The 25663-nt window shown below is 47.2% G+C and overlaps 1 protein-coding gene across 3 annotated transcripts in view; it reads right to left on the reverse strand.

Annotated features, from left to right (window-relative positions):
• The window catches only part of CORO2A (coronin 2A), a 45993-nt gene that overhangs the window by 17844 nt on the left and 2486 nt on the right, over positions 1–25663 (reverse strand). For 2 of the 3 annotated variants that reach the window (XM_015849995.2, XM_015849997.2), the window contains exon 2: positions 1593–1793. In XM_015849995.2, coding sequence (XP_015705481.1) covers positions 1593–1793 — 201 coding nt within the window. Of the gene's footprint in view, positions 1–1592; positions 1794–10780; positions 11239–25663 lie in introns of those variants that run through there. The other variant, XM_015849996.2, reaches the window with a different exon arrangement.

Below are 25663 nucleotides of genomic sequence, written 5' to 3' on the forward strand. Positions count from 1 at the left end.
AAGCAGCTCACCCCCACGGTTTGGGTTAGGAGAAGGTATGCAGAGGATGGCTGTAAGAAGCAAAGCATGTACAGATGCTTTCCCCAATCCACCGCCAAAGCTTAACCCTCAGGGGGCTTCCTGAACTAGGGGAACTGTCTCTGAATAAGCACAGCTCACGGCACAACTTTTCTCCATACACCAGTCCCATTTTGAACCCCTTAAATCTTCAGACTCTTCAGCATCCTGGTCTGTGAACTCCACATCTGAGCTGCAAAAGTGCTGGATTCTGTGTGCCACCACTCTGCTCCCCTCCACCATGTCCCCTCCACTACTCACATTAAGCATTACTTGCCAGATCTCTTCCCCACCCTATTTACTTTTTCACCTGTCTCACATATTTGTCTTTTTTTACCCAGATTTATCCATCTCACATTTTCATTTATGCACTTTAATTATCCTTTTCTGGTTACCTTTTCTAGTTCTACTTTGCTTTTGACTTCTGCAAACAGCATTTCAAAGCTGGGTGGAGTATGTAAGCAGGTATTACGAAGGGAAGAATTGTTGCCAAAGATGGGCTGAGCTGAGAAGAGGTGAAAACACAGAATTGACAGTAAACAGTGCAAGCGTCTTCATCTCGTTTTACCAGTGCTTTGAGAGCTGGGTCTCACACCAGGTCCCACACTCACCAGCTGCCTGCTCATAGAAGCAGCTCTGTGATGAAGATGAGCTATTCAGCTTCATCAGATCGTGGTCAAGGGGGCAGAAGTGACTCAGCCAAGAAAAACAGGGTTCATCTTAGGACTGCCTCTGAACAGCACCAGCGGTGAAAGCTCTGAATAAACAAAGTCTAGAAGGGCCAGGATCTGTGCTAGGTTCTTAAAGTGCACTCAGATCACTTTCATCCTTGGCAAATATATATATTGAAAAACTGGCATTACAATAACACCGTCAATTAACTTTTAATTAAAGGCTGAACTTTTGCCTTTCATCTCTTCTGGTCTGATTCCAGAGAGCTCATAACCTCATCCTGAAGGTAATCCACATTAATGCCTGCTGACTTCTGAAGCATAAATGTCAGATGGCCAGCTTTTCCCTCTCATCAAATCTCTAACCCATCAAAACCCACAAACATGGGATTTGTTTCTGAAAGGGAAGTTTTTCTAGTATGAGTGCTTGAAGCTCAAGAGCTTCATTGTCTCATAACCCTGTCTGCATTCCTTCGTGAAGGAGAAAGCAGTTATAACAAAATACATCATAGTCTCCTTTGGTGACAGCTGAAGCCATGCTACTAAAGCACCATTCAGATTTTGCCCTCTGTATCTACTAATTGCTTTATGATTTGCCATTTCTCCTAGGAGACAAACATTTGAGCATTGCAGTTCCTGCTGAGTACACAAGGCAACAGAGATACTACGTGAAGGAAGGTGCTGGAAACCTGCAAGCAGCTAAATAAGGCATTTTAGGTACAGGTCACCTGCCAGGGAACTTGGGGCCCTATCCACACTTTCTTCAGCTCAGCAAACAGCACTAATGGAATATCCTCTGTAAGATCCACCTCCATGTGAGCCCAGCACTCTTCCAACCCTCACGAAAACCTGGATGGAGCTCACCTGGTGGATGGGAATGACAAGGAAGGCCCCTCCGCCCGCACATTCGGTCACCACCGCGATGAAGTGTGGGTTCACAGCACAGAAGTGGTTGTCATGGACACTGTGGGTGATGGGCACGCAGTCGTAGCATTTCTCCTTGCTGGCAGCCTTTCCGTACACATGGCGGAACTTAGAGCTGCGGTACTGCGGGTGCCACGACATCTGTGGGGAGAAACACAGAGCATTGCAATGTGAGGGCAGGCTGGCAAGTACACCTGGCCACATTTCCCCCTTTCATCTCTGCTGGTGCTCAGGAGAGAAGCAGTTCTCCCTCCCCAGCCCCACTAGCCACTACACCAGCACTCTCTGCACTGCTGGGGCAGAGCCAGGTGGTGCCAAGGACACGGGATCCCAGGTAGCACAGCACTCAGAAAGCACCAAAGTTGACATCCTGAATGAGCCAGCCCAGACACGTATTTCATTTAGCTCTTTGGTGGTTTAAGACCAAAAAGAAGTCAACACTTTGCTTGCATGAAAGGAAAAATTAGACTTGACAGTTCACAGAAAGGCACCTGTTGGTTTATTTTCCCACTGACAAATACAGCGTGTCTGGTTTATAGCTGCACCACAGCCCTTAGCCAGACAGCATTTTAAACAGTATTAAAATTGAAGCATGCTAAACAGAAGAATTACCTTCCCACAGAGAGCAGTGTGGCTTTATAGAACACACAAAACTGATTTAACACAGGAAGCTATCAGTGCAGTAAGGAAAGAGCAAACCTGGCTACTGACTGCTCTCTCCACAAGAACCAGGCAGTAAGAGGCATATGGAGGGAATGGAAAGGAAAAGGCAAATAAATGCCAGACGAGGCAAAGAAGTTGTAGGTGAAAGAGTTCCACACAGACAACTGGAATTATGGGCAAAGGCTGGGACGGGATTTTGCACCTTGTTTGATGTGCACTGGTACAGTTTGATCAGTGATGCTAAAGCAAACTGCAGTTCAAGGGGGGGGATCCCAGACAAGCAGCTTTTGAGTTGCAGTAAGACTGATAGTGCTCAGTCATGTGGTTAAGCGCTGGTAGGAAAGCATGCATTCAGCACAGGGAAGCAAGATGCATCATCAGCATTTGACAAGAAGGGGTCCAAGAAACTGTAGTTTGAAATGTCCTTGCATCCAGCATATTTCTCTGGCATTCATCTCCCTCATGGAAAAGCTGTTAAATACCAGCAACCTGTCTTGCATGACTCTGGACAGCCAAGGTTGGGCTGTACAAGTACCCATCAACACAAAGATCCAGAGAACATGCATCCCACGTACACAGCACCATCTGGTCTGCAAATTGCACCAGGGCTCTGGTTCTGTCCCAGTCCCTGCCCTCCTCTCATCCACCAGCACAGCTCAGAGCCAACCCCACCCTCAACAAATACCCACACCCATAAAAACTCAGTCCTGGCAGATCAAAGTTGGCTCCTACAGTCCCTTCTGTGCCTCACTTTCAATACAGGATGTTCTACCTTTACTAAACCTGCATTAGTCCATATTTGTAGCTGATTACATTTCTTGTGCAGAAAACATTAGGCGCAGCGGATCTATGATAACTGTGAGGGCCACTTTCCCCAAACAAACCAAAGGAATGTAAACTACCCAGTAAAGAAATCACTGATCCTGGGAACCTAGGCTTGGAAGAAGGGATGTTCAGAGGCAAAAGGACAGCTGAGTTGCAAATGGCAGGCTCCCCTAACAGTCCCAGGAGAGCTGTGTTTTAAAACAACGTCATGTTTGTTACAGGCAGGAGATTGACTTTTTCCCTTTGCTGGGGTATCACCATGTTGTCTGGATGCAGCAAGTCCATCTTACAGCAGGAAAATTAGCTCTCCAAAAGGAAGTTAATTACCATGGTCCCGGGAACTTCTAGCTGAACTGCTCCTGAGCTGGGAGGGGTTTTGTGAGCAGGAGGCACTGCACTTCTCAGCAGCAACAATCTCAACTGAGAAATGAGTCACCAAGAACAGGGAAGAGTTCAATGTTAGATTGTCCTTCCTACTGGAAGAAGGAATACACAGCAAGATATTGATGTCCTAAAAAGTTTACCTGCAAGATTTTAATGACAAACAATAAATGAAACAAGGAACTAAATGCTCAAGTTCAGCCTGTGCTTAAGAAACACAGAAAAATAGCCTTTTGCTATTCCAATTTATAGATGTAAGACTTGGCTGCCACTGAAATGGACTCTGCAGCACTTACAGTTCTCCCAAGGGACAGAAGGGCAAGGCATGCCTTTGGAATAACAGAAAACTGGCAAAGACAGTCCTAGTGGAACTGTGATCCTCATGACACCACTGTAATGACAACAGATCAGCATTAGGAGATAGACATGGGGTGAACGATAGGAAAAGCTGTCTGGGAGGACTGTGGAGGAGTGCTGTGCAGCAGGTCACTTAGCTAGTGATGGGGGTCTCCATCCTTGGAAATCCTATCACAGCTTGGCTAGAAAAGGCCCTGTCCTACTAAGACTGTATCCCAGCCCATGAGCACATAGTCTGTCTCACAGTGGGCAAGATGTAGTTCCTCAGCAGGAAATGATCTTGCAGCTGGCTCTAATGAGAACAGCACAGCTATTAATAGCTGTCAGATATCAGCTATATAGACAGTGCAACAGGAAAATCCTTGCAGAGAAAATCAGGTCAGCATTCCTCAAAGTTCTCTGCGAGAGATTTCAACAACACTAAATGCTGTGTATGTGTAAATGACAGCCCAGTACCAAATGCACAAGTGAAGAGCAACCCAGACACAGAAAATGGGAAGAGCTGGGCTGGGCAGACCAGTGCTCTGCAGGGCTATCTATACAGGAGGTGGCCATCTGAAGCATCTGCTTTGGAAGAATGTTATCAGCTCCGCTCATGTAACATAGATAACTGGTCTTTCCTCCTTTGCTCTCCACCCATGTCAGTCAGTCAAAACAACTTCCTCACAGAACAGAAGCAGCTTCCTGGACAGTAAGGCTGCCAGCACTATTTCCCAACACTGGGAAACAGTGGGAAAGCCCACCTTGACTTCTCCCCTATCTTGAGTGAGTCCTGCAGCACAGCAGGACTTCTGGAGAAGAGAAGGTTCAGGGGGAATGTCATCAGTGTCAATAAATACCTGAGAGGAAGGCACAAAGAACATGGAGCCAGGCTGTTTTCAGTAGTGCCCAGTGCCAGGTCAACAGGCAATGGGCAAAAGCAGTGCACAAGAGGTTCCCTCTGAGTATCAGGAAACACCTTCTCATGCAGGTGACAGAGTACAGGGAGATATTTCGGGCTGCAGGAGGCAGAGAAAGGGAGGTTGTAGTTGAAAGTCCGCACACCTCCTAAAAGCTGGTGGGGGGCATGACAGTAAAAGCTTTCTCTGCTTCAGCCCTTTGCAAGCAGTAGGGACTGGGACCAGACACCCAGCATAATGGAGATCCAAGATAACCAAAGAAATGTCTGTAATGTGCAGCACAGAGTGCAGGCTTCAGTGAAAAAAAATGGGTCTGCACCTAGCCCTACTGTTTCTGGGTACGCACAACTTGAGTCACAGATGTAGTGAGAACAGCTAACAGTGGCTCATGCAAAACCTAGTATTCATCTCTAAGTCTGGTGGATCACAAAGACTTTTTGTTAAAGATGCAGCCATATTGTCCATGCCTCTCTTGGGTCCGATATTTTAAGAGAAACTAACAAAGCAGAAGCAATTCTCAACAGTGGCCAGAATGAGCAACACTCCTTTTCCAATGAAAACGTTGCTCAGAAAACCACAGGGCTGCACTGATAGCCTCAGACACATCTTCCTTGGTCCAGGCATTTGCCAGACATAAATGTGAAAAGACTTTCATGACATCTACAGGAACTATGGTTAAAGACAGAGACTGCATGTCTGCCACCTGCCCTCAAAGGTACAATTCTGCAACAACAAAAAGACTTTGCTGTGCTTTAGCAACTCCTTTATGAGGATCACCTGTAAAATCTTACTGCAAAAGTCCAAGAACCTTGTGGATGGTAGGACATCCTAACAAGGGTTGTGAAGTCTAAGGTTATCTAGAATAACCAGTATCAGTCTTGAAAGATCTATTCTACCAGGAAATGCCAAATAAATGGGAGTACACAGGTCTGATTGAACAGACACATGCTTCACTGCAAACCACTCACCCTTTTGTACAACACTCAAACCACATTTGCCTGCACTGCTGCACAAAATCTGTGAATTCTGGGTGAATTTCTCTTGCCCCTGAACAAAATAAGCACATGATAAAAGTGAGATCCTTGTTTGAGGACGCCCAGATATGTGGTAGCCTAACCCAGACCTAACTGAGAGCACTTTTTCCTCTGGTGCTCAGTGTTGTGTCATAGCAGCAATGTCAGCTCTAGAGGTCCGAAAACTCATGAGGTTGGCAGCAGCCTACTCTGGCCTTTGACCATTTTTTATGGTCTTGGTGTAGAGTGTAGACAGTGCCAGCAGCCAGAGGACCTACAGATCTGGTGAAGCCTGAAAGGAAGTTTGTGGGCACCTCATCTCCTGGAAATACCAACCCCAGCTTTGGCTCTAAGCACTGCCACCAGCTGACTTCTAGCACATAGTCCTGCTCTGTTCATATGCTGACACCTTCAGCCTATCCTTTGCTTTCTCTTGTTCAAAAAGCAGAAAATTAATACACTGAGGGAAGGGAAGGGGGTGGGGGTGGAATTGGACTTGAACAGAATTGGATCACAAAAAGCATGTGGTGTAGGACAAGCGGAGTACAAATGAATGGTCACATCACAGCAGGATGCAGAGGGAACTGCAGTTCCTTTGGCAGCGCTGAGATCCCCTCAGTTCACCTGGAAACCACGCAGGAGGTGCAGCTGTGCCACCAACCAGCCTGCAGTGCAGGGAACAGGAGCAGCAAACCAGAGCTTGCTTCCTTCATTGTGAGTTAGTGTCCACATCTCCAGCAGGGCTGTGAGCACCACTGCAGTCTGTGCTCCACTGTGCCAGTTCTGGGAGGAGTTCAGACTACGAAAAGGCCAGATGTGAGATGGGTCTGTAACCTAAGCAGGATGTTCAGGAGCAGGAAATCCCGCTTAGCATGCCCAGCTCCTGCATGACACACTGCAGGCGTGCCAGCCTCCTCTCTTTCCCTGTCCCAAGGGACTAGCAAGCTCCAAAGCAGATGCCATCTGCTGCCCTGCAACTCTATCACGTCACACACACAACATGTAACACCAGATCTCCACACAGGAGAGGGGAGATGATACCAGAAGGCATGTGAGCCAGGACCTCCATCTACTCGTACACTGGCTGCTAGGCAGGACCTTCATTTTTTATCTAACAGGTGCATGTAGCAGAACTGTCAGCTTCCAGGACCCACCCACCACACCAAAGGCTGAGCGTGCATGTCTGCTTCTGGAGCTGGGACTTTCTTCTGCCATCCACCCAGCAAAGAGTCAGCAACAACTTCCCTATGACTTCATGTGAAAGGAAGGGCTGAGCAGTACCACCATTTACTCATCTTGGTGCTCTCTGGGTGTTTTCTTTCATCCCAGGCACATTTCCTCCCCTGAATACACAAGCAGGGGATAAGGCAGCCCAGCTCTGTGCTGAAATACCAAAGCAAGGCACGAGCTGTCTGTTCCCAGGACAGACACATGATGCTCATGATACACACCAAAAGTGCAGGGAAGATCAGGCTGGACAGAGTGCTCCAGCCTTCTCCACAAGCACTTCAGCTCATGTTTCTCATCAGCAGCAACACACATGTCTCAAGACATCAGTGCTGGCACTGCAATCAGGTGCCAGGCACCTTGAGAATTCAGTGGCCAGTGCTAGCAAACAGTTCTAAGGGCATGTGGCCTAAAAAATCCTAAAAGCTTCAGTGTGGGCATGAGGGGGGAAGCAGCAATAATAGGCTTGAAACACAGAAGTCCACAAAGAGAGTTCAAATCGCTTGCTTTCAAAGTCTACGGGAGACAGTCAACGAGCTTGTGCCTTAGCTGTACCAGACTCTCCAGTTAAACAGCAATAAACTCTCAGTTGCAAAGAGGGAAAGTTATCAGTCTCCACCAAGCAGCACTGATTACAACCTAGCAATGACCACAGGGCTACAGCTGATCCTGATCTGGGCAGGAGACAGACTAACAGAGCAAGAACATAGAAAAAGTATTGTAATTTCATATGCAGCAAGCCTCTGTGCTGCAAAGCTTCATCTGCTTGCATGAGCCACCCTGTTCCTTCTGCAGGACACCTGCCATCTTCTTTTTATGCAGTTTACAATTGAAATACTAAAAGCCATATAAAGAGTTGCAATTCTTAACGTCCAAAGCAAAACTGTGGAATCAGATATTGCTACTGCAGAGCAAAGTGCTTCCACACGGCACAGTGCTGCAAGCCAAGCTGAATGGTGACAGCCATCACAGCTGCCAGTGATGGGTCAGAATGGCTGCTGTCAAACGTAGCGCTGCTCAGAGCTATGATCAGAAGTGGTACAATAGGAGGCGAACACCAGAAGTCTGAGTTTGGCTGATGTAGCATATCAGTTTTAGCCTTCTGCAGTGTCCCCGGGAAAACTAGCAGGCTCTATTTCCCCTAGGTTGAAAGCTGCATAGAACTGCAAAATGGGCATGCAGAGGGAAGGCACAACCTGGGTGCAGAGCTGAACAGGAGAGAAATGGGTCTGATGGGATAAGACCTTCGGAAGCAGAGGCTACAAAATATTGAGGGAAAGGAAGAAAAAGGCGGAGGTACAAAAGCCCTCAAAGTGACAGAAGATGGCATACAGAGAACTCACAGCAGATGGATGAACAAGTTCAGAGAGCAAAAGAAACATTTTGCTTGGACCAACTGGGTCTCTGTCAGTGTAAATTCTAGGAGGCCATTGAGCATGCAAAATGTTTCAAGCTAACCAGGCTTGGACCACTTGTGAGCTGAGGCCAGCTGGTTGCAATATAACTGGCTTGAATATATTTCCCAGTGAAGTCTGGCCCCAAGCTGGCCCAAAACAGCCTGAAGCCAATGGGCACAGAAAAGGTTCCAGAGCAGCTTGGCACAGAAATTCCCTAGGGGTGCATTCCAAGGCCTCCAGGCACAAAAAGGCTTTTCCTGAATGGGGTGAGACACACAGCTGGCAAAGGGTGTTGCTGCTGATAACCAGATGCTATCTCCAGTGTGCCCGCCCTGGCGCAAAGCACTGCGTCACTGCCGGGAGAAGGTATGCAGACTTTGTTTTATTGCTGTGGTCAAAACCACATCGGCTTTCTGAGCCCTCCTGACCCAAAATGTCCACTTCATCCATTCTTCACTACCTGTGGAGCGTCACATTAGCTCCCTCACAAGGCTGTGTCACAGTCCTGGTGCTGGAGCAGGGCATGTGAAGGCTCCATGAACTGCAGAAGCAGAACTCAAATCAGGCCAGTGCTGACTTTCAAGGCTGAATCAGAGCTTGTGAGGTCTGACAGAATGCTGCCCCGTCCCACCCATTTTCAGATAAGCAAAGGGAGAACTGTCTTCCTGTTTCTGCCACCGATCTCAGGGCTGATCTCAGAGCTCCTGGAGGGCAGTCTGGCATAGCACCACCAGTTAAACAAGATTTGCATCTTCTCCCCATCCAAACTCACACTCCTCAGTTCACCCCACACATGGGCTGAGAGCTTCCCAGTTCATCATGCACAATATAGATGGTACAATCCCCTTGTCAAATAACTGTTTTCTTTTTTCTCGAGCTGAAGGGCACAAATACACACCAGTGACATTTAAGATTAATGATTATCTTTTCTTCACCCTCTGTAGTTTCACCTCAATGAGCCTTCCCTTCCCATGGGAGCTGTGCTAAGCATGGCCTGTATTGCAGCCCAGCAGAGAGCTGCCCTGGCACCAGCAGAGCACGGATGAAATTCTGCCAGTCCCCTGAGTATCTCCTCAGTATCAGTTGGGAAAGCTGTGATGTGACAGTCTTCCACAGTGCTTTTAAGTGCTGTTTCCTTTTCTTCTAGGCAGGTTTCCATGCTCTGCCTTTCCCTCATCATCTGCTCTGAAAAGCACCATGCCCAGGTAACCCAGCCTGACAACTTGGATGCTCTTTCCCCCTGCTCTCCCATCAAGCAATTTACAGTCCTGAGTGGTTTTTCTGAGCTCCAGCAATAATTTGAAAAGCAGGAAAAAAAAAAAAACAAAAACAAAAAAAAAACACAGAAAAAATAAATCTACCCTTTGTTCCTTCTCTTGCAACCACGGTCAGAAAGAGATAAAATGGACAAATAAAGGAATGCAACTGCTGATAAGGGGAGATTTTGAAAGCTGCCATGAATATTTCAATGTGCAATGCCAGGAAAACTTTTCCCTTTTCTCTTTCCAAATGTTAAACTTATATGGTATAGATAATATCTTACACCTTTCAACTTCATAATTTTTAGGGAATGTTTCCATAGCCAAGAAATAAACCTTAGGGTGGCTTTGCTGGCCTCTTGAGAGCACTGATCAGAAGTATCCAAGGAGAGTGCCATAAGAGAATAAGGCTTCCAACTCCATACAGACTGAAATGTACATAGGATTGATGACCAAAAGTCTCCAGAGAAGCTGTTTGTCTACTTTTCAGCCCTGATTCACCCATTCCCAAGACAAAACTTTTGCACGCATTCAGCTAAAGGTAATAACACCAAACAAAGCAAGAGTCACTGGCCTGCCCCAAATCTGCTTAGGTCCATGGTCTTCTCTGGCAGCTTTCCTTCTACTGCCTTCAGCTCAGTTTTATTCTGCTTATCCTTCTCCTGCCAAGTCCTCTCTCCTTACTTTCCTGTCATCTCCACATTTACCCCTCCCTATCCAAAAATGAACTATGTAACCCGCTTCAAAAAGACTAGAGGAGTCACCCTGGGAGACATAAAAAAGCTCACTTGGCTCTGCTAAGGCTAGTCAGTTAATGGCAGCTTGCTCGCACACAGAGACAGATGACAAGATCAGGACATACATGAAATCAGCTTCACCTGCCCCACACTGCATATCATGCTGAGCATGGGCACAGGACACAGCCTTCCAAATGCACCAGGGTTTGCAGAAAGGAAGCAGTTAAATACATGGCTTTAAATAAAGTCATTAATATACCATGGAATGCTGCTGGTTTTCTGCCTGAGAGCCAGCTACATGCACTGTAAATTTCATGATGAAACTCTGTACCAAGCAGGCTGTACAGATCAGCCCCATAGAAGTACTCACCTTCTACTCCCCACGCTGTCCCCCAGCAGGTTCACACTGAAGCCAGGAGATTTCTGCTTCCTACTCCCATGCGATCCTTGCTCAGGCACAAAGTATGGGTCCCAGAGGCCCCACACGAAGGGCTGCTGACCCCTTCTCAGAGCTGCCCTGAAGGTGCCAGGGCACCAGAGGGACCGAGGGCTGCCTGCTGCTGGGCTCCCCACCGCCACTGTGTTGTCAGGGTGCAGCCAGGTACAGCTCTGCAGGTGTCAGGTCAGCAGGCACAGCGTTTCTTACACCACCCACAGAAAACATCCCTCCCCAAGGTGCTGCATCCAGCGAGACTCAGAAGAGCTTTCAGGAGATGCCCAGAGTAACCAAACAAGCTGACCAAGTTGCAGGTCCCTAGGCTGGGATCGTTACAGCAACAGCAGGAGAAGGACTCTAATACAAAGATCAGGTCGTTGTATTTACTCTGAATAACATTACCAGCCTTTCTCCACAGAGCAAAGATCTCTCTGCAGCACACGTGTTCCAGCAGACCCTGCCCCTGCTGTTAAGCAGCAGCACTCCAAGTGACAGACTGGAGAAACAGTGCGTAGAGAAACTTCTTACTTTCCGATGGCTTCACAACTTTCAACCTCACACAGCTCCACATGCATTTCTCACCTCTTTTTTCTAGCCCTGTGCAGAGAAATGTCTATTGGCTGCAACCCTGGCAAGATTGCAGTGATGACTAAAGAAGCAAGCAGCAAGAAAGGTGCCTGCTGTTTGTGCCAGTTTGAAGTGCCAATGTCTAGGAACAGCACTGGGTTTCAGTTTTCAGTCCTTTGTGTCCTTCTTTGCCACCAGCTTTCAAGACAATGAAAAGTGCTCCAGCAGAAAAGGAACTGGGAAAATGTGTGTTAAATCAAGCACTGTAGGAAGACAGTTTTCTGCCAGTAAGATACACTCATCCCTGAAGAGTTTTGTAAGACGGGACAGCATCCCTCATGCAAGCATATATCAGGTGCAGGCATGAGCTGTCAGCCTCCTGGAGCAGGAGCTGCTCCAGCCACCATTCATCCCACCCTGTGCAACCTTTGTTCTCAGGTGATCTCAGCAGAGCAGTCAGCCCTTTACAGCTCACCATGCTCCCTCCTCTCCCCCTTTTCTTGAGCAGCAGCAACAGGGACAGTATGTCACAAGTGTTAGCAAATAGCTCCCCTGCTCCCAGCAAAGCTGTCCCCAGCAACAGCATGGCTGTGGCTTTCTCCAGCACTGACTTACTGAGGGAAGGACAGAGGCTGCTCACTCTCCTGGAGCAGTGCACCACCTGCTTCAAAGCAATCCACCCATGCACCTGAGACCTTCAGTCTTCTGCTTACTGTACTTCATGCATGGCCTGAGAACAGGCAGAGCAGGGAGTTATTCCAGAACCACTCACCTCCAGCCCCCAGAGACACACACCAGCAGCCCAGGGAAAGCCTGCAGGGTTGTATTGTAAGTCACTTAATGAAAGGGTCACTAATAATACAGACCTGGTCATGAATAACACATCCCATGTGCCACCAGGCAGGTGGAAAGGCAGTCCCTGGTCTGTGAGCTGCAAGAAAACTGAAGGAAACCCCTCAAAATATGAAGGAAGCTACTGTGCTGTCAGATTGCTGCAAGAGCAGGCAGAGGCTTTGTGAAAGCACTCCTTTGCTCCAATGACTTTGGACCATTCTCATCTCATCCCATTAGCACCTGTTGCTTCCCCATGATAAAGGTCTCTATCATAAATGTGAATGCTCCCCTCTCCGGCTCTCTCATGCACAGGGACACTTCATTTATAATAAGTTCTTTCCAAGAAACTGTACATTATGAAATCAAAGCAAAGTCCTCATACAGCCATCCAGATGCTGTGCTCACAGGGTCACACTATCCCTTCACATTTTAAGCACTCTTCAGGTGTGAAAGGCTCTGGGTGAAGCTATGCGGCATGTGCTGCAGACAGTATGGAAGAAGTATTGCTAAGAACCGACTACAAGTTTAACACATTATTTCTTCCCCAGCAACAGTAGCCAGAGGCAACTGTGCAAGTACCTCTGAATCTTCCATTCCTCTGGTACCAAGGAGACTGATCTCTGATGTAACAGAAATGTGCAGGTGCCGTGGCAGTTGACCAGCATTTCAACTCCCATCTTAAAAGTCAGTGTAAATGTTTTCTTTTGTCCAGAAAAGACAGAAAGTCCAACATTAACTGCAACTCTGTTTTTAGCTCAGGAAGTAGATCTAAGTACAAATGGCAAAGCTTGCTGCACAGGAGCAAGAAACAAGGTAGGTAAAACAGTTAAGCCCTTTCAGTTGGCATGGAAAGAACACAGTACTGGAAGCAAAGGAAAGTGAAGTCATAGCACAATCAAGAAAATATAAGGGGGCCTTTAAATTTAGGCAGATCTGATGTACAAAAATGCCAAAAAAAAAAAAAAAAGAGAGAAAAAGAAAAAGAAAAAAAAAAGAGGTAAGAAGCAATTTCTAGATGGCACAAGAACTGCTGAATTCTTTCTCCAGTACAACCAAAGATGGATTTTCAAGGGTCACTTTCTTTAAGTTCAAGAATGACCTGCCAGAAAATGCAAGAAAACAGCACTGAATTGCATTACGAACAAGAACTTCTTCACTAATCTCAGCCATTAAAAGGATACACATAGGAAGTAGAAGTAATCACAGATTGGGCATGCTCAAGGGCCTGAAGGGACAAACGCAAGGGAGCTGAGGGAGCCACTCATGTCATTCCAAGGTGAGCAAGGGAACCTCTTAGTGTGGGAGTTGTCCAGCATCTGAACTGGTTGCCCAAAGAGTCTGTGGGGTCTGTGCCCCATCCTCAACATGCGATGTGCTGAGCATCGTGCTGCAGGCAGCCCTGTGCTGAGCTGGCAATCCGACCAGGTATCTTTGGCCATACTGTGAGTGTGAAATGTGCACAGTGATCTCCAGAGAGACAGAATGAAAGCAGAACAGAAATGTCTACATTCACTCACCATAAAGAAATTGGGAGAAGTTTCTGTTCCAGGACACTGTCTGGAGGGGACTCATCAGACCAGCAGTGCTTATGAGGAGGAAGATGGGCTGTAACAACTCAACCGGGTGACTGAAAGTAACAAAAATAGCTGAACTGCAGCACGTCCCCATTTAAATCCAGCTTCGTGAGATAAGGAGGAATACAATGTTAGGTTTTTGGGGAGGGCTGAAGATCAAAGAAGTGAAAAAGAACAAAGTTGGTGGAAACGTAGAATAAAGGCGAGATAGAGGGAGAGCCAGCATAGCTTTGTTAAATCCTCACCTGGCCTCACATGCCAAACTGTGCCAACAAACATCAAAATCTCCATGTGGTCAGGTTCCATTACCCAGCACAGTTCCAGACCAAAACAACGAAGCAGCACGAGGTTAAACAGAAGGTCCTTAAATTGACAGGATAAGTGAAAAATGGGAGGCTCCTACTTTTTGAGTGCTGCAGGCTCAAGTTCAAAATAGATTCTCACCACCCTTGTTATATGTGTGCATTCCCAGGAAGGACACATTTGTAGAAAACAGGCAGATCTGCACAGATCTCGGGACCACATCTTTCTCTTGTTCTTCTCATTCGTTTCTTTACACACTTTCCTGATTTCTAAAATCCTCCAGTGACAGAGCAGCAGATTCCTATAGAACTCACCAGTTCTCAGCTGCCTTTAATACTATGGAGCTTTCAAAGCTAAATCTCCTTTTGTGCAACCATGTCCTTTCCTTCTTATCCCATTCAGCCTCCTTACAGAGAAAAGACTTCTTCACGCAGCAAGCTTTCCCATGCATCTGACACACAGCTTTTCAGGCATACCAGATATACCTCGTTCTCTCACCATTGCCCATGTTTTCTCAACAGCTGATGAATTTGTTCTCCTTGCTTCTGCTTTCCCCCAGCTGATCTGTATTTTTCCAGAGCAGTTGCACCTAGAGCTAGCATATTTCTATTTTAGTTACATGGATGAGCATATGCTTTCTTTATAATTCACCACATTCTTTTCTGTTTGTATTTGTCAGCTTCCTGCTGCAGGGTCTCATTCAGTTCTGCTTAGTATAGGATGAACCGCAGACCCTGAGACACTTTTCTGCAGGACTGCTCTGAGTCTGCCTGCACCATGCCATCCAAATACATCCATCTATCACTGCTCAGATGCATCCTATTTTTCCTGTGCTGTACCCAGCTCATCAAGGCAGTTTCAAAGCAGAGGCCTGCCTTCTGCAGCCTTTCTGCTCCTCTTGCTTACTGTTTATTTTTCCTTTGTCCTAACACTATCAAAAATATCTAACAGCTTCAGATGACAGGGAGAACCCTGCAAAGCTTTTCTCGATGAATTATCCCATTTTGATCGTGCAGACACAAGAGCTGCTATACAGCTTCTCCACCAGATTTACATCTCTCTTACCATAGACAGGTCTATATATATATTCTTGTGTGTCCCTTTGTCTTGATTACATGCAGAAGCACTGAACATTGGTCTAAAGCCAAGATAAATGACATGCCCTGCTTTTACACTGCCCACTGGGCTTACCAACCTTCGTGAGAGGAAATTAGGGTGGGTAGACATGATTAGATTGCCATGCTTATTCTACTTCTTCTGCTCACTGTCTATCCTAGGTGTTACCCTTTTTCATATTGCTTTGATAACTATGGACAGGCTTGCAATTCCCTTTGTCTAGAGCTACAGTCTCTCATCCACTCTCTTTAGTGTCCTCAAAGACATCCCGTTCCTGGCCTGGACCCCGCAGACTACACTGAGCATGGTCCACACACAGTAACCCAGAACAGAGCCTAAACTCAGTCTGCCCCATTGGACCCAAATAACAATTTTCCCCTTCCTATTCTTGCAGAGGAATTTGGCCAGATTTCATCAGGTTCTGAGTTTGTCCCTCCAAGGAGACACTATCATCAGCATCTGTGAGCCCTGCCAGCCAGAACCAAGCTGATGGGTGATAGCAGGACATGTGAAAGCTGATGGGTGAGCAACAAGCAGATGGACTGGACAGCATGTAGAACAGCAAAGCGCCTGGTGTCCATGGCAGCATGACAGAGAGAGGTGCAAGTTCTCCATTACTTCCATGCTTTTTTTCTCATAGGTCTTTGGAAACTGTTGGTTTGTTGTTTTTGTTTTCCCACTTCATCAGACTGAGCTCCTGGTCCAGCAAACCAAACATCTGCATCATCAGCCATTTCATGAGAGCAGATCAATCTTGTCTTCTGCTGGGGAGAGCTCATATCTTGTCTGTGACTGGAGATCTGGAGCAACTCCCTGGAGTTCAGATTACAAAACAGTGAGCCAGGACTCCTGTCACAATGCATCTTCTCAGTGCTACAAAAAATCTTGCTGCTCCCACACCGGAAAATCAAGGCTGCAGTGATGTGTAGGGGAGGATGCATTACATCTCTGTCTGTGCTGGGTTTTGCCCAGCACACCAACAAACAAATGCCACTGTGCAGATATACAAATCTACAGGCAAAAATTAGCTGAAGAGTATCTTTGCCTTCTCCACTGTAAGAAGATCCCCTTCTAGACTAGTTTCTTTGTGCCGAGATGAAGTCTAACCTGACCACCACCACCACTGGCTTTATTAGTTTGAGTACATGCTTCAGATTTTACTAGGAAAGGAAAAGCTGGTAACAGGTAAAGGTACCTGGCAGTCCACAGAAAGCTCTAGAAATCCAGACAGATCATACTTTGCATCTCAAAGACGGGACCACTCCCTATCAATTCCATTTCTCCCCCTCTTTAATTTCAAACTAGAAATTGTGTTCTTCTGCATGAGAAAGCAATGATGGTAACAGCTACTGGAGAAGACTCTCTTCCAACATACAAAACCTAAGCATTCCTGCCAAATCTATTGCTTTTGCAAGTAAGCAGACATCCACCATGCAAGTCCCATGTTCTCTCCTGCCTTTTACAAACATTTTATCAGGGTTTGTATCCCGGTCACACTGTGCTGCATAAATTCCACATCTGCTGCTCAATAAAACTGCCATGGAGGTCGTATCTGGAAGAAGTTGCTTTGGATCCTGAGTCAATCACACAGCAATCTGAAGCCCTAAATGCTATTGGTATGTGTTGTTGTAAACACCACTCGAATCCTAGGGTCTACAGATTTATTGTCATGAGAGCAATAAACAGCAGAGATAAAATAGTTCTCACTTCCTGGTGCACAGCTCAGCTCCCCCAAACACAGGGCAAGGAGGGGCAGTTTCCTTTCCTGCAGCCCTGCCTGTACGGACATTGCCCTGGAGATGGGGTTTGTCCTCCTGGAGTCCCCAGATGGAAGCCTAGGCCAGCACACCCTGGCTCAGTAGGGATCAGAGCAGTTTGGGCTGTCACTAGGCTGCCAGTTCGTAAATGACATAGAAGAGAGCTACAGGATGAGATGCGTTCCCAGGATGACTTTCTATACATCCAGCCCACAGAGCAGAGCATGCCAGTGTCCGCAACTGGGAACCAAACCCCTCTTGCTGTATGCAGGGTCTCCCCCACAGCAGACAAAATGCAAGCAGAAAAAGCACTACCTATCTTTGACTCCTAGGCTTGCAGTGCAATACAGAGCTGCTTCTGAAAGAGGCTCGTGCTGCCTGCAGCTTAGGAGGGGCTTTGAAGGGGCACCAAGCACAAGCATGAATACTGCAGTTGTGCCCATTGCCACAAGAAGGGGACCTGGATCTTGGAGCATAGCCCTGCTGAGATCCCCCACCACACAGCAGAAAGGCAGGCACTGCCTCCCATGGCTCTGCTGCTGCTGCTGGAGCCGAGTGCCCCAGCATTCACGCTCCCCAGTGACAATTCGCACAGATAAAACTAATGCATATGCATTTGTGGAGCTGTATGCAGGGCTCCATTACTGCAAATGCTCAGTTTTCAAAGCCTGCCTTGGCATGCATGCCTCACCTCAGACACTTGAGCCCTTTCAGAGGAGCAGTTTAAGCCCTGTGCCACGAGAAAACTAAGCTACAGGTGAAGTCTCACGAACAGGACCAGTCTGGTTAGAAGTTTTATATAAACAATGCGTTCCAAAAATACTAAAAAATAGGCAGGTCATTGTTTGTAGACAAGAACGGAGCAGGAGAGCCACTAGCAAAGCGATCTCACATCCCTCAGTTTGCTTTATCAGTCTCCTCATTCATTAAAAATAAATAAATAAATAAATAAATAAAAATAAAGAAAGAAAAAGAAAGAAAAGGGAAAAAAAAAAAAAAAAGGCTTAAGTGTAGTCCGGGCTCTCCAGTGAATCAACAAAACCACAAAAAGGGCTGCACCACTTCCCATAGCCTCCAGGCTGTGCATTAGCTTTTAGCGAAGGTATCTACCACATGAATAATGCAGAACGTCCTCCAGAGCATCTGTACTCCAATCAATCCGCAGCAGCGAATAAAAACCTTTCAGCACGCCTTTCTGCCAGGCAGTAGGACCCTTTCACAGCTGCTCAGAGGCACGTTCTAGGAAAAACAACCCTATCTGCTACGCTGGCTGGAAGCCTTTCAGATCAGCCAGCTGGGAACCAGCCATTAAATCAGCCATCCTGCTACCGGCCCTGATTTTATCAATTGCTTTTCTTTGCCTTTTGTTCCTAAAGATCCACACCCACCGCTAAGGGGCTCAGATTAAGGGCTGGGTGCGCTTCTGGAAAAGGACACGTGTCCCCCTCACCCCCCTCTCCGCTGCCTCAAAGCACGGCGGATCTGCGGCTGCAGCTCTGCCTGAGCTCCCCCTCCATCCCAGACGGACCAGGTGCCTCCTGCCACAGCGCTTCTCCCACTGCTGCAGAGCATCCCCTTCCCCACTGCTGGAGAAAGAGCAAAGAGCCCCCAGGACTTGCTTTGCTTGCCTCCTATCAGCAGCCCAACCCGCATTCTAGAGGCTGGAGGATTAGGTGCTAGTGGAGGAGGGTCTCAAGACATGGTGGTGGTGGGACAAAGGGACAACTGCTAGCGAGAAGACAGAGGAGACCGCGTTCCAGCGATGCATGCCTTCCACCAGAAATCCAGCTGTAAACTACACTGCAAAATAGCAGCAGTTCTCCAGCGCTACAAAAATACTGAAATAGAGTGCCTGGAAACCTGGCTGTGAAAAACACTTCTGCCTGGAGTATCAGCATTACACAAGGAGGGCATGAACTGGAAGGTGCAGAAATCACTCAAGAAGGAAATGAGTTATTTCCTCATTCATGAGACAGTGAGGTCTGAGCCTTCCTATATGTGCTCAGGAGAAGTCCCACTGCCCCATGGTTTCAGTGTATGTACGCCAGGACGCCTGGGAGGAGGCACACACATCCATCCATGCCTGCAGGAGCCCAAAACACACATGGACCTATTGGGTGATGTGGAGAGGTGAGACAGGTGCCACATCACCTCACAGCATCCTTCCATTGTGGGGCCTAGAGCATCCTGACAAAGCCCAGGGGCATAACCAACACATCACCTGCATCCAAACCTACATTGTGTGGATTTTCTTCATAGTAGAATACACCAAGAGTTATAAACCTGAAAATAATTTTAAGCACATATGCCAGGAGTGAAATGAAACTGCCACCCATTACTACTGTGTGACTGTGTTCTTATCTCACTCTGATAGGGCAGGGAGATGGGCAAGGGAGCATACGTGCCTCACAGAAATAGCTCAGCCAGGTTATTTTTAACTGCATCATCCCAGCACAGCCAACAGCAGAGCCCAGGAGCAGAGGAAAGCAAAGAAAAACTGTCAGCCTCCAGCAGTTACCAAGGGGCCTGATGAGGACCCCAGGGCTGCATGTGGATGGGATCCCTCAGAAAACTGTAAAGAAAAGCCATACGATGAAAAGCAGGTTGTGAGCTTCTTATTGCACTGCTGGTCTTACACCAAATGTGTACTTGAACCTCCCCTGAATTAAGCAGGAAAAGCAAAAATGAAGCAACAGCAATAAAGGATGCAGAGTCACAGGAAAAATACAGTCCAGGTGGCAGTTCTGAGCATCACAAGCCCTGCCCTCAGCAAGACTCACTATGCAGGAAGTCATCCAGCTGAGTCTAGCAGACCAACATGGAGATGTTGCTCATGGTTGGAGATTTCAGAGCCTCTTTGGGAAGCTTGTCTCCCTCCTGGGCTGGCAGCAGTACCTGGGTGAACAGTTGAACTTATTGCCTACCAGAGTCCCCTGGCCTTCACTGAAGAGCTATTCTCTTGCCAGTTGGCCCCAGCCTTTATCGGCATTGCTGCAAATCAGGTGCAGAAGTTGACATTTACCTTCACTGAAGGTTACAAAGAGCTGTGTTTCTCTTAAGGCCACAGAGAAGTGTAAAGCAGGCTGCACAGCCTGGGAAGGGTTGCTTAGGAAGGCCAGAGGCTGGGAATTTCCCACAGAGGATCTATTGCCAAATCTTGGACTTCCCTGCAAAGGCTACAGATAAGCCCTGCTTTTCCCTTCAGCAGCAAAAACGATTCACCCTGGAGCAAAGGGCTCTGAGGTATCTGTGGCATCATGACAGGCGCTCTGCTGCCAAGGGAGCCTGGAGCTCCTAACATGACACACTCAGCAACACCACCACTTTCTGATGGTTTGGCCTCCCTCATCCCCACACTGCCCATGTCTGCTGCCCTCCTGCCTCCACTGTGAAAGCCCTGACAGAAAGATGAGGTGTAGAGGGCACAAACTGCACAAGTCAGCATGTTCTTTGAGAACTAAAATGATCACAAAACTCAACTCATTTTCATCATACTTATCAGAGCACCCAGGAAGGGCGGGAGCCAGCCCTCGCTCTCAGAAAAAGCCAATGCTTCCATGGGTTCAGCTCCAGCTCTCGAAGGTAGCCTGTGCGCTCCAACAGAAAGATAACACTGACTTGCTTGCATTCCCCAGAGACAATACCCTCTTTCACTTTGCTGGTTACCTGGGCAGCAAAGAAAATATTATTGCTTATCAGCTTCCTTGTGAGTACTAATGTGCTTCTGAATTCAATGAGAGGGCAAATTCCAACTCACTGAGCTTGGCAAGAATCTGCTGCGTTACAAAAGAAAAGCAAATACAACAATCCTGTTTTGAAGAGCAGTAAAAACTCAAAGCCCCTTCACCCCCACAAAAACTCAGCATAAAAAGGAAGTGGTAAAACACGTGAACTTTAAGAGACATTGCCACATTTACTGTCAGAAGACAGCCTTGAAAAACTCATCATCTAACCTGCATGCTCAGCAGCCTCTCCCAAGACCAGAACTCTCACTCTCATGTTTTGCAGGAAGAAGTTTCCTGCTGCCCAAGGCCAAGCCAACCTCTGAGTTTCGGGAGCCAAAGTTCAGGTCCCCATTGAAAATATGCAGTCAGGTCCAGCAGCCTGCCATCTTGTATGGCAAAGTAAGGAGGTTTGATCCCACTGCTCTTCACCATAAGGTCTAAGTATGCTTGAAGCCTTCTGTGACACATGGGTACCTCAGGTGCATCAGCTGGGATAGAGTTAAATTTCTGCCCTGTATCTAGTATGGTGCTGTGTTTTGGATTTAAGAGGAAAACAATGGGCCATCACTGGTTTAGGAGATTTGGTCACCTCCAGGGAAATCCAAGGCCTTAGTTTTCTAAAGGAGTCCACATGGAGCCCACTGTGCTGGTTAGGGACCTTCCCACATCTCTTCTGCCTGGTCCAAGAGCTGTGGTTGCCCTCAGGACCTGAATATGTTTGCAAGCCTGAAGTGGCCAGTGGGATGGTGAGGCAGTGGAAGGACACCAAGCACAGATACTTCTCTTGAGTTCTGTGGCAGCTGGATCTCACACTTCATGTGGATGTCTGAAGAGACAGCCCTTAAATGTCATATGAACTAATGGAACCATAACCTAATCAGTCTAGATGCTGCAGTGTTTGCAGGATGTGATGAGATTCTGGTCAGCAAGACTAAGCATGGCCTTAAGGATTTCATCTGCAAAGCTACCTGGAGAAACTCAGCCAGGTAAAACAGAAACTGCTACAGAGCTGGAGCACTGACAAGGCTCAGTCCGTCTGGGCAGGAAAGCACAAGCACAGGTACAAGTGGACAATCTACAGGTGTCCAATGCAGCCTCACAGCAAACCTGTCTCTAGTTCTAAACTAGGGTGGGTGTGAAGCCTCTAAAACCCCCAAAGCCAGATCCCAGTGCTGCATCACCATCCTGGGAAAGAAGCCTTCTCCATTGCCTGATGTGATTCTCTCCAGCTGCAGCCAGCATCCTTTCCCCTTGTTATGTTGTTACTGCCAAGAAGAGTTTGGCTATATAACTGCTCCCTCCCAGGAGCTGTATGCTACTATTGGTGTGGTAGCAACAGATACACGTATCTACTTACTCCCATGGAATTTAGAAGAGCCTGCCATGGGTTTCCTAGTCATGCAGCCAGCAGCAATGGGGAACATCCCCCACCCCACTGGGAATGGTGGCAGTGGGACCTCACTCACTGAAAGACAGTCAGCAGCATCAGAGGTCTCCTCTGAAGCCTAGAGGTGCAAAGTCCTTCCCCCTCCCTTACAGCATCATCTACATAGAAAAACATGTAAGGGTCCCCAGAAATGTGGGGTGAGCTGTCCCACACATATGCACTGCCTGTGGAAATGCTTTCTAAATCCAGCTGAGGCTTTTCTCTTTGACTTGCTGATTAGATCAAAATTGACACCTCCCTGTTCTCTGGAAAATTCCTAACTCACTTTTGAGCTCTCTAATGGTAGGTCCCATTTATCTGAGGCATGACAAGCTAGCAGGAGTGTGTGGCAAAGGCAGCTGTTAGCAGAGGCAAAGGCCACTGCTCTCTACTACCACATCACAAGCCTGAAAATCAATTTGCCATCTAGAGAAAGGATAGCCAGTCCACTTTTTGCTCTTTTCAGTTCTTACTCTAGCTTTGATTTATGTTGGCTAAGTGGAAGAACTACTGATGCATTCTCTGCCAGAGAAGTGAGACTCTGTGCCTATTCATTCACTCACTGCACTTGGCAAATGAACAGTGCCAGAGAAACCAGTAGTGATTTTCTGAACCTAATCCATCAGAGGAGGCACAGGGCTGCTGTTTGGTTCAGGCTGTGAGCAAACGTTTGAAGCAAATCACTGCATTTACTGCATTCCAGCTTGCATTGCAAACCAACCTTGGAACGTGCAGACAAGATTCACTCCAGATGAAATTAGAGGTGCTCCACAAATCCACCTGCTAATGGGATTGGCTGGGTCAAATTAAAACAGTCAAAATGCTGGTGGATATGAAGTCTAGGAAGCACTTGTTTCAAACCACAGGTCTACTTCTCTTGCACTGTAGATGTGTCTGTACTTAACATGGAGGTGACCTGGGTGAGGTCAGTCATTGCACGCCTTTCCAGACATCCTTCTCTGTTCTTCAGCCTTGCCCATCTTCACATGGGACTATTTTCTCGACCTCCCCTCCTCCAAGTATTACTCATCTATTATTTATTGTTTGTGTCTCTGTCTCTGATCATTTTCTTCCATATCACCCCACAGTCACTGCTCTCCTCTGTAACAAGTCCCATTCTTCACATGTCCCATCTATCAGCAATGAAGATCAGCCTCTCTTCCCATACACTGGTTAATTTCCTACATGCTTCATTCCTGCTTGCTCCCCTCTCCCAGAGGGATGGGGGAGAGAACTGGGGGAAAAAATTGGTAGCATTCATAGAACTTCCTTTAAAAGTTAAGTCAGAAAAGAGAGAAATAAGAGTAACCATGTATATGTATTTATAAAGCAAGTGATGTACAAGTAATTGCTCCTCACCTGCTGACTCTTGCCCAGCCAGTCCCCAAGCAGTGGCTGCCCACCCAACCAATGATATCATATGGCATGGAATATCCCTTTGGCCAGTTTACATCAGCTATCTGGTTCTGTGTCCTCCCAGCTCCAGGCATAGGAAGGAGAGCAGATGATGGCATAGGCAGACACCGAAGTAAAGAAAGTTATAGGATATTAGAAAGAGCTGAAAACAAAGATGCAAAGACTCTTTCTGTGGGAGCTTAAGACAACATACCAAAAGACACCATGCAAACGTTTGTCTGTATTGCCGATGGCCCCTAACCCAAACATCTGCTTAAAGTCCCTCTGTCAGGTCTCCCCAAAACGCAGCCTGGATGCCAATAGAGATGAGAGCGTCACGCTTCCACTTGAGCATTTACTTACAAGAGCTCAGTGAAGTGCTGCATGTGCCTGCTTCAAGAATTTGCAATGCTTGACAGCCTGCATCACACCCATAGCTATTGCACAGGGCCTAGTGAACAGTGGAGGGCACAAGTCTCAAACAGACACCATGGGTTGTGAGGTCAGGACCGTCAGGACTTTCCAGTCCCTAGCTCAGCCTTTTGACACGTGCCATGATTTATAAGACTGTGGGGCTCTAAAGCTCTATCGATTTCTATGGAAGACGTCAAATGATCATTAGCAAGATCAATCTTTTCAATGAAGACTTCAGGCATCAGTTACTAACATGAAGACCTCTGAAAAACCAAAGGGAAACATGAGCCACCACTTTGGCCGCAGGTGGGAGGTGTCAGATGAGAGGCTCTGATCCTCCCTGACTCTAAGGAAAAAAGCCTCTGTGCACAGGAGGAGCTGGAACTAATGAGAACATGAACTTGAAGCAGTGCTATCCTGATTTTTTGTTCCACTGTATGCGTATTTTGGTATCCAAATTAAATTAGAGAAAATGGCAGAGAAAAAATAATGTAAACTAATTACATTTAAGTAGATGTTACCAAGACAATCTTTGACTTCTTCTATTTGTCTGCTGCAATTAAAGAGCTGTCTGGCTTTTCTGTGCCTATTATCCCACTGTTTCTTTGCCAGCAAAGGTTGTTTTTGTAGGCCAGATAGAATGGAAGAAACCAGAGGATCAAAAAGGAAGGTTGGTCCTTCCTGGCATCTTTCAAGTAATCAGACAGCCTTCTCAACAGAGTCAAGGTGAGGTTCCTTAGGAAGGAGTGCTGCAGCTTTACCAGCAACTGAGGCACAATGGCAGCTATGCTTTTCTAAAAGCCTGTGTAACCATGACCCAGCAGCCCTGACAAACCTGCCTTCCCTCCCCACTGCTCACCCTGTTCATGCACAGCTCTAGGGGCTGTGGGAGGAAGAACGAGATGGAGCTCCTCAACCTCTCCCACTTTTCTGGAAGTTATCTAATCAGGTTCCGTGGACTTTGCCTCAAATTCAGTCATAAAAATACCATAGGCACTGTGAGTTGCTGCTGCCTTGTCTTCCTTATTGTCCTTCTTGGTAACTTTGTCCTTCAGTGACTGAGAGGTGGTGCAGACAGGTGCAGAAGACCATCCCTCTGCAGGGTGAGCATCCCTGCATACCAGAACAAAGCCCAAGCACAACCCCTGCACATCCCAGAAGGGTACCCCATCCCTGGAGGCATTCAAGGCCAGGCTGGATGTGGCTCTGGGCAGCCTGGTCTGGTGGTTGGTGACCCTGCACATAGCAGGGGATTGAAACCAGATGATCATTGTGCTCCTTTTCAACCCAGGCCATTCTATGATTCTGTGATGCTATGAAGGGTGACCTAAAGAGAGAGGGACTGAGAAGCCAGACTTCAGACTGTGCACCACAGGGTGCAGTGCTGGGTGAAACAAAGCAGGTAGACAGTCAAGAGGGAAAGAGGGAACGGTCTCAGGGCTGAGTTCTGTTAGTGGTCCTTCCATGGGCTGTGGCATGCCCCTGAGTCTGAGAAAGAGCTTTGCTTGGCTGAGGGCTGAGAAGTCCTATTTGTGAACGTCAGAGTGCCTTGGGAAGAGCAAACGTCAGCATTACCCTAGCACAGCCCTGCAGGGCGTCTTTTCAATATGGAGAATTGCTGGCAAGCCTGTCATACCGCAAAGGGGAAATCCCTGGAAATACCAGGCCAGGTTGACTCCACTTACCAGCCAGCATCACCCTGTGTG

Source organism: Coturnix japonica, chromosome Z (genome assembly GCF_001577835.2).
Source record: "Coturnix japonica isolate 7356 chromosome Z, Coturnix japonica 2.1, whole genome shotgun sequence".
NCBI lineage: Eukaryota > Metazoa > Chordata > Aves > Galliformes > Phasianidae > Coturnix > Coturnix japonica.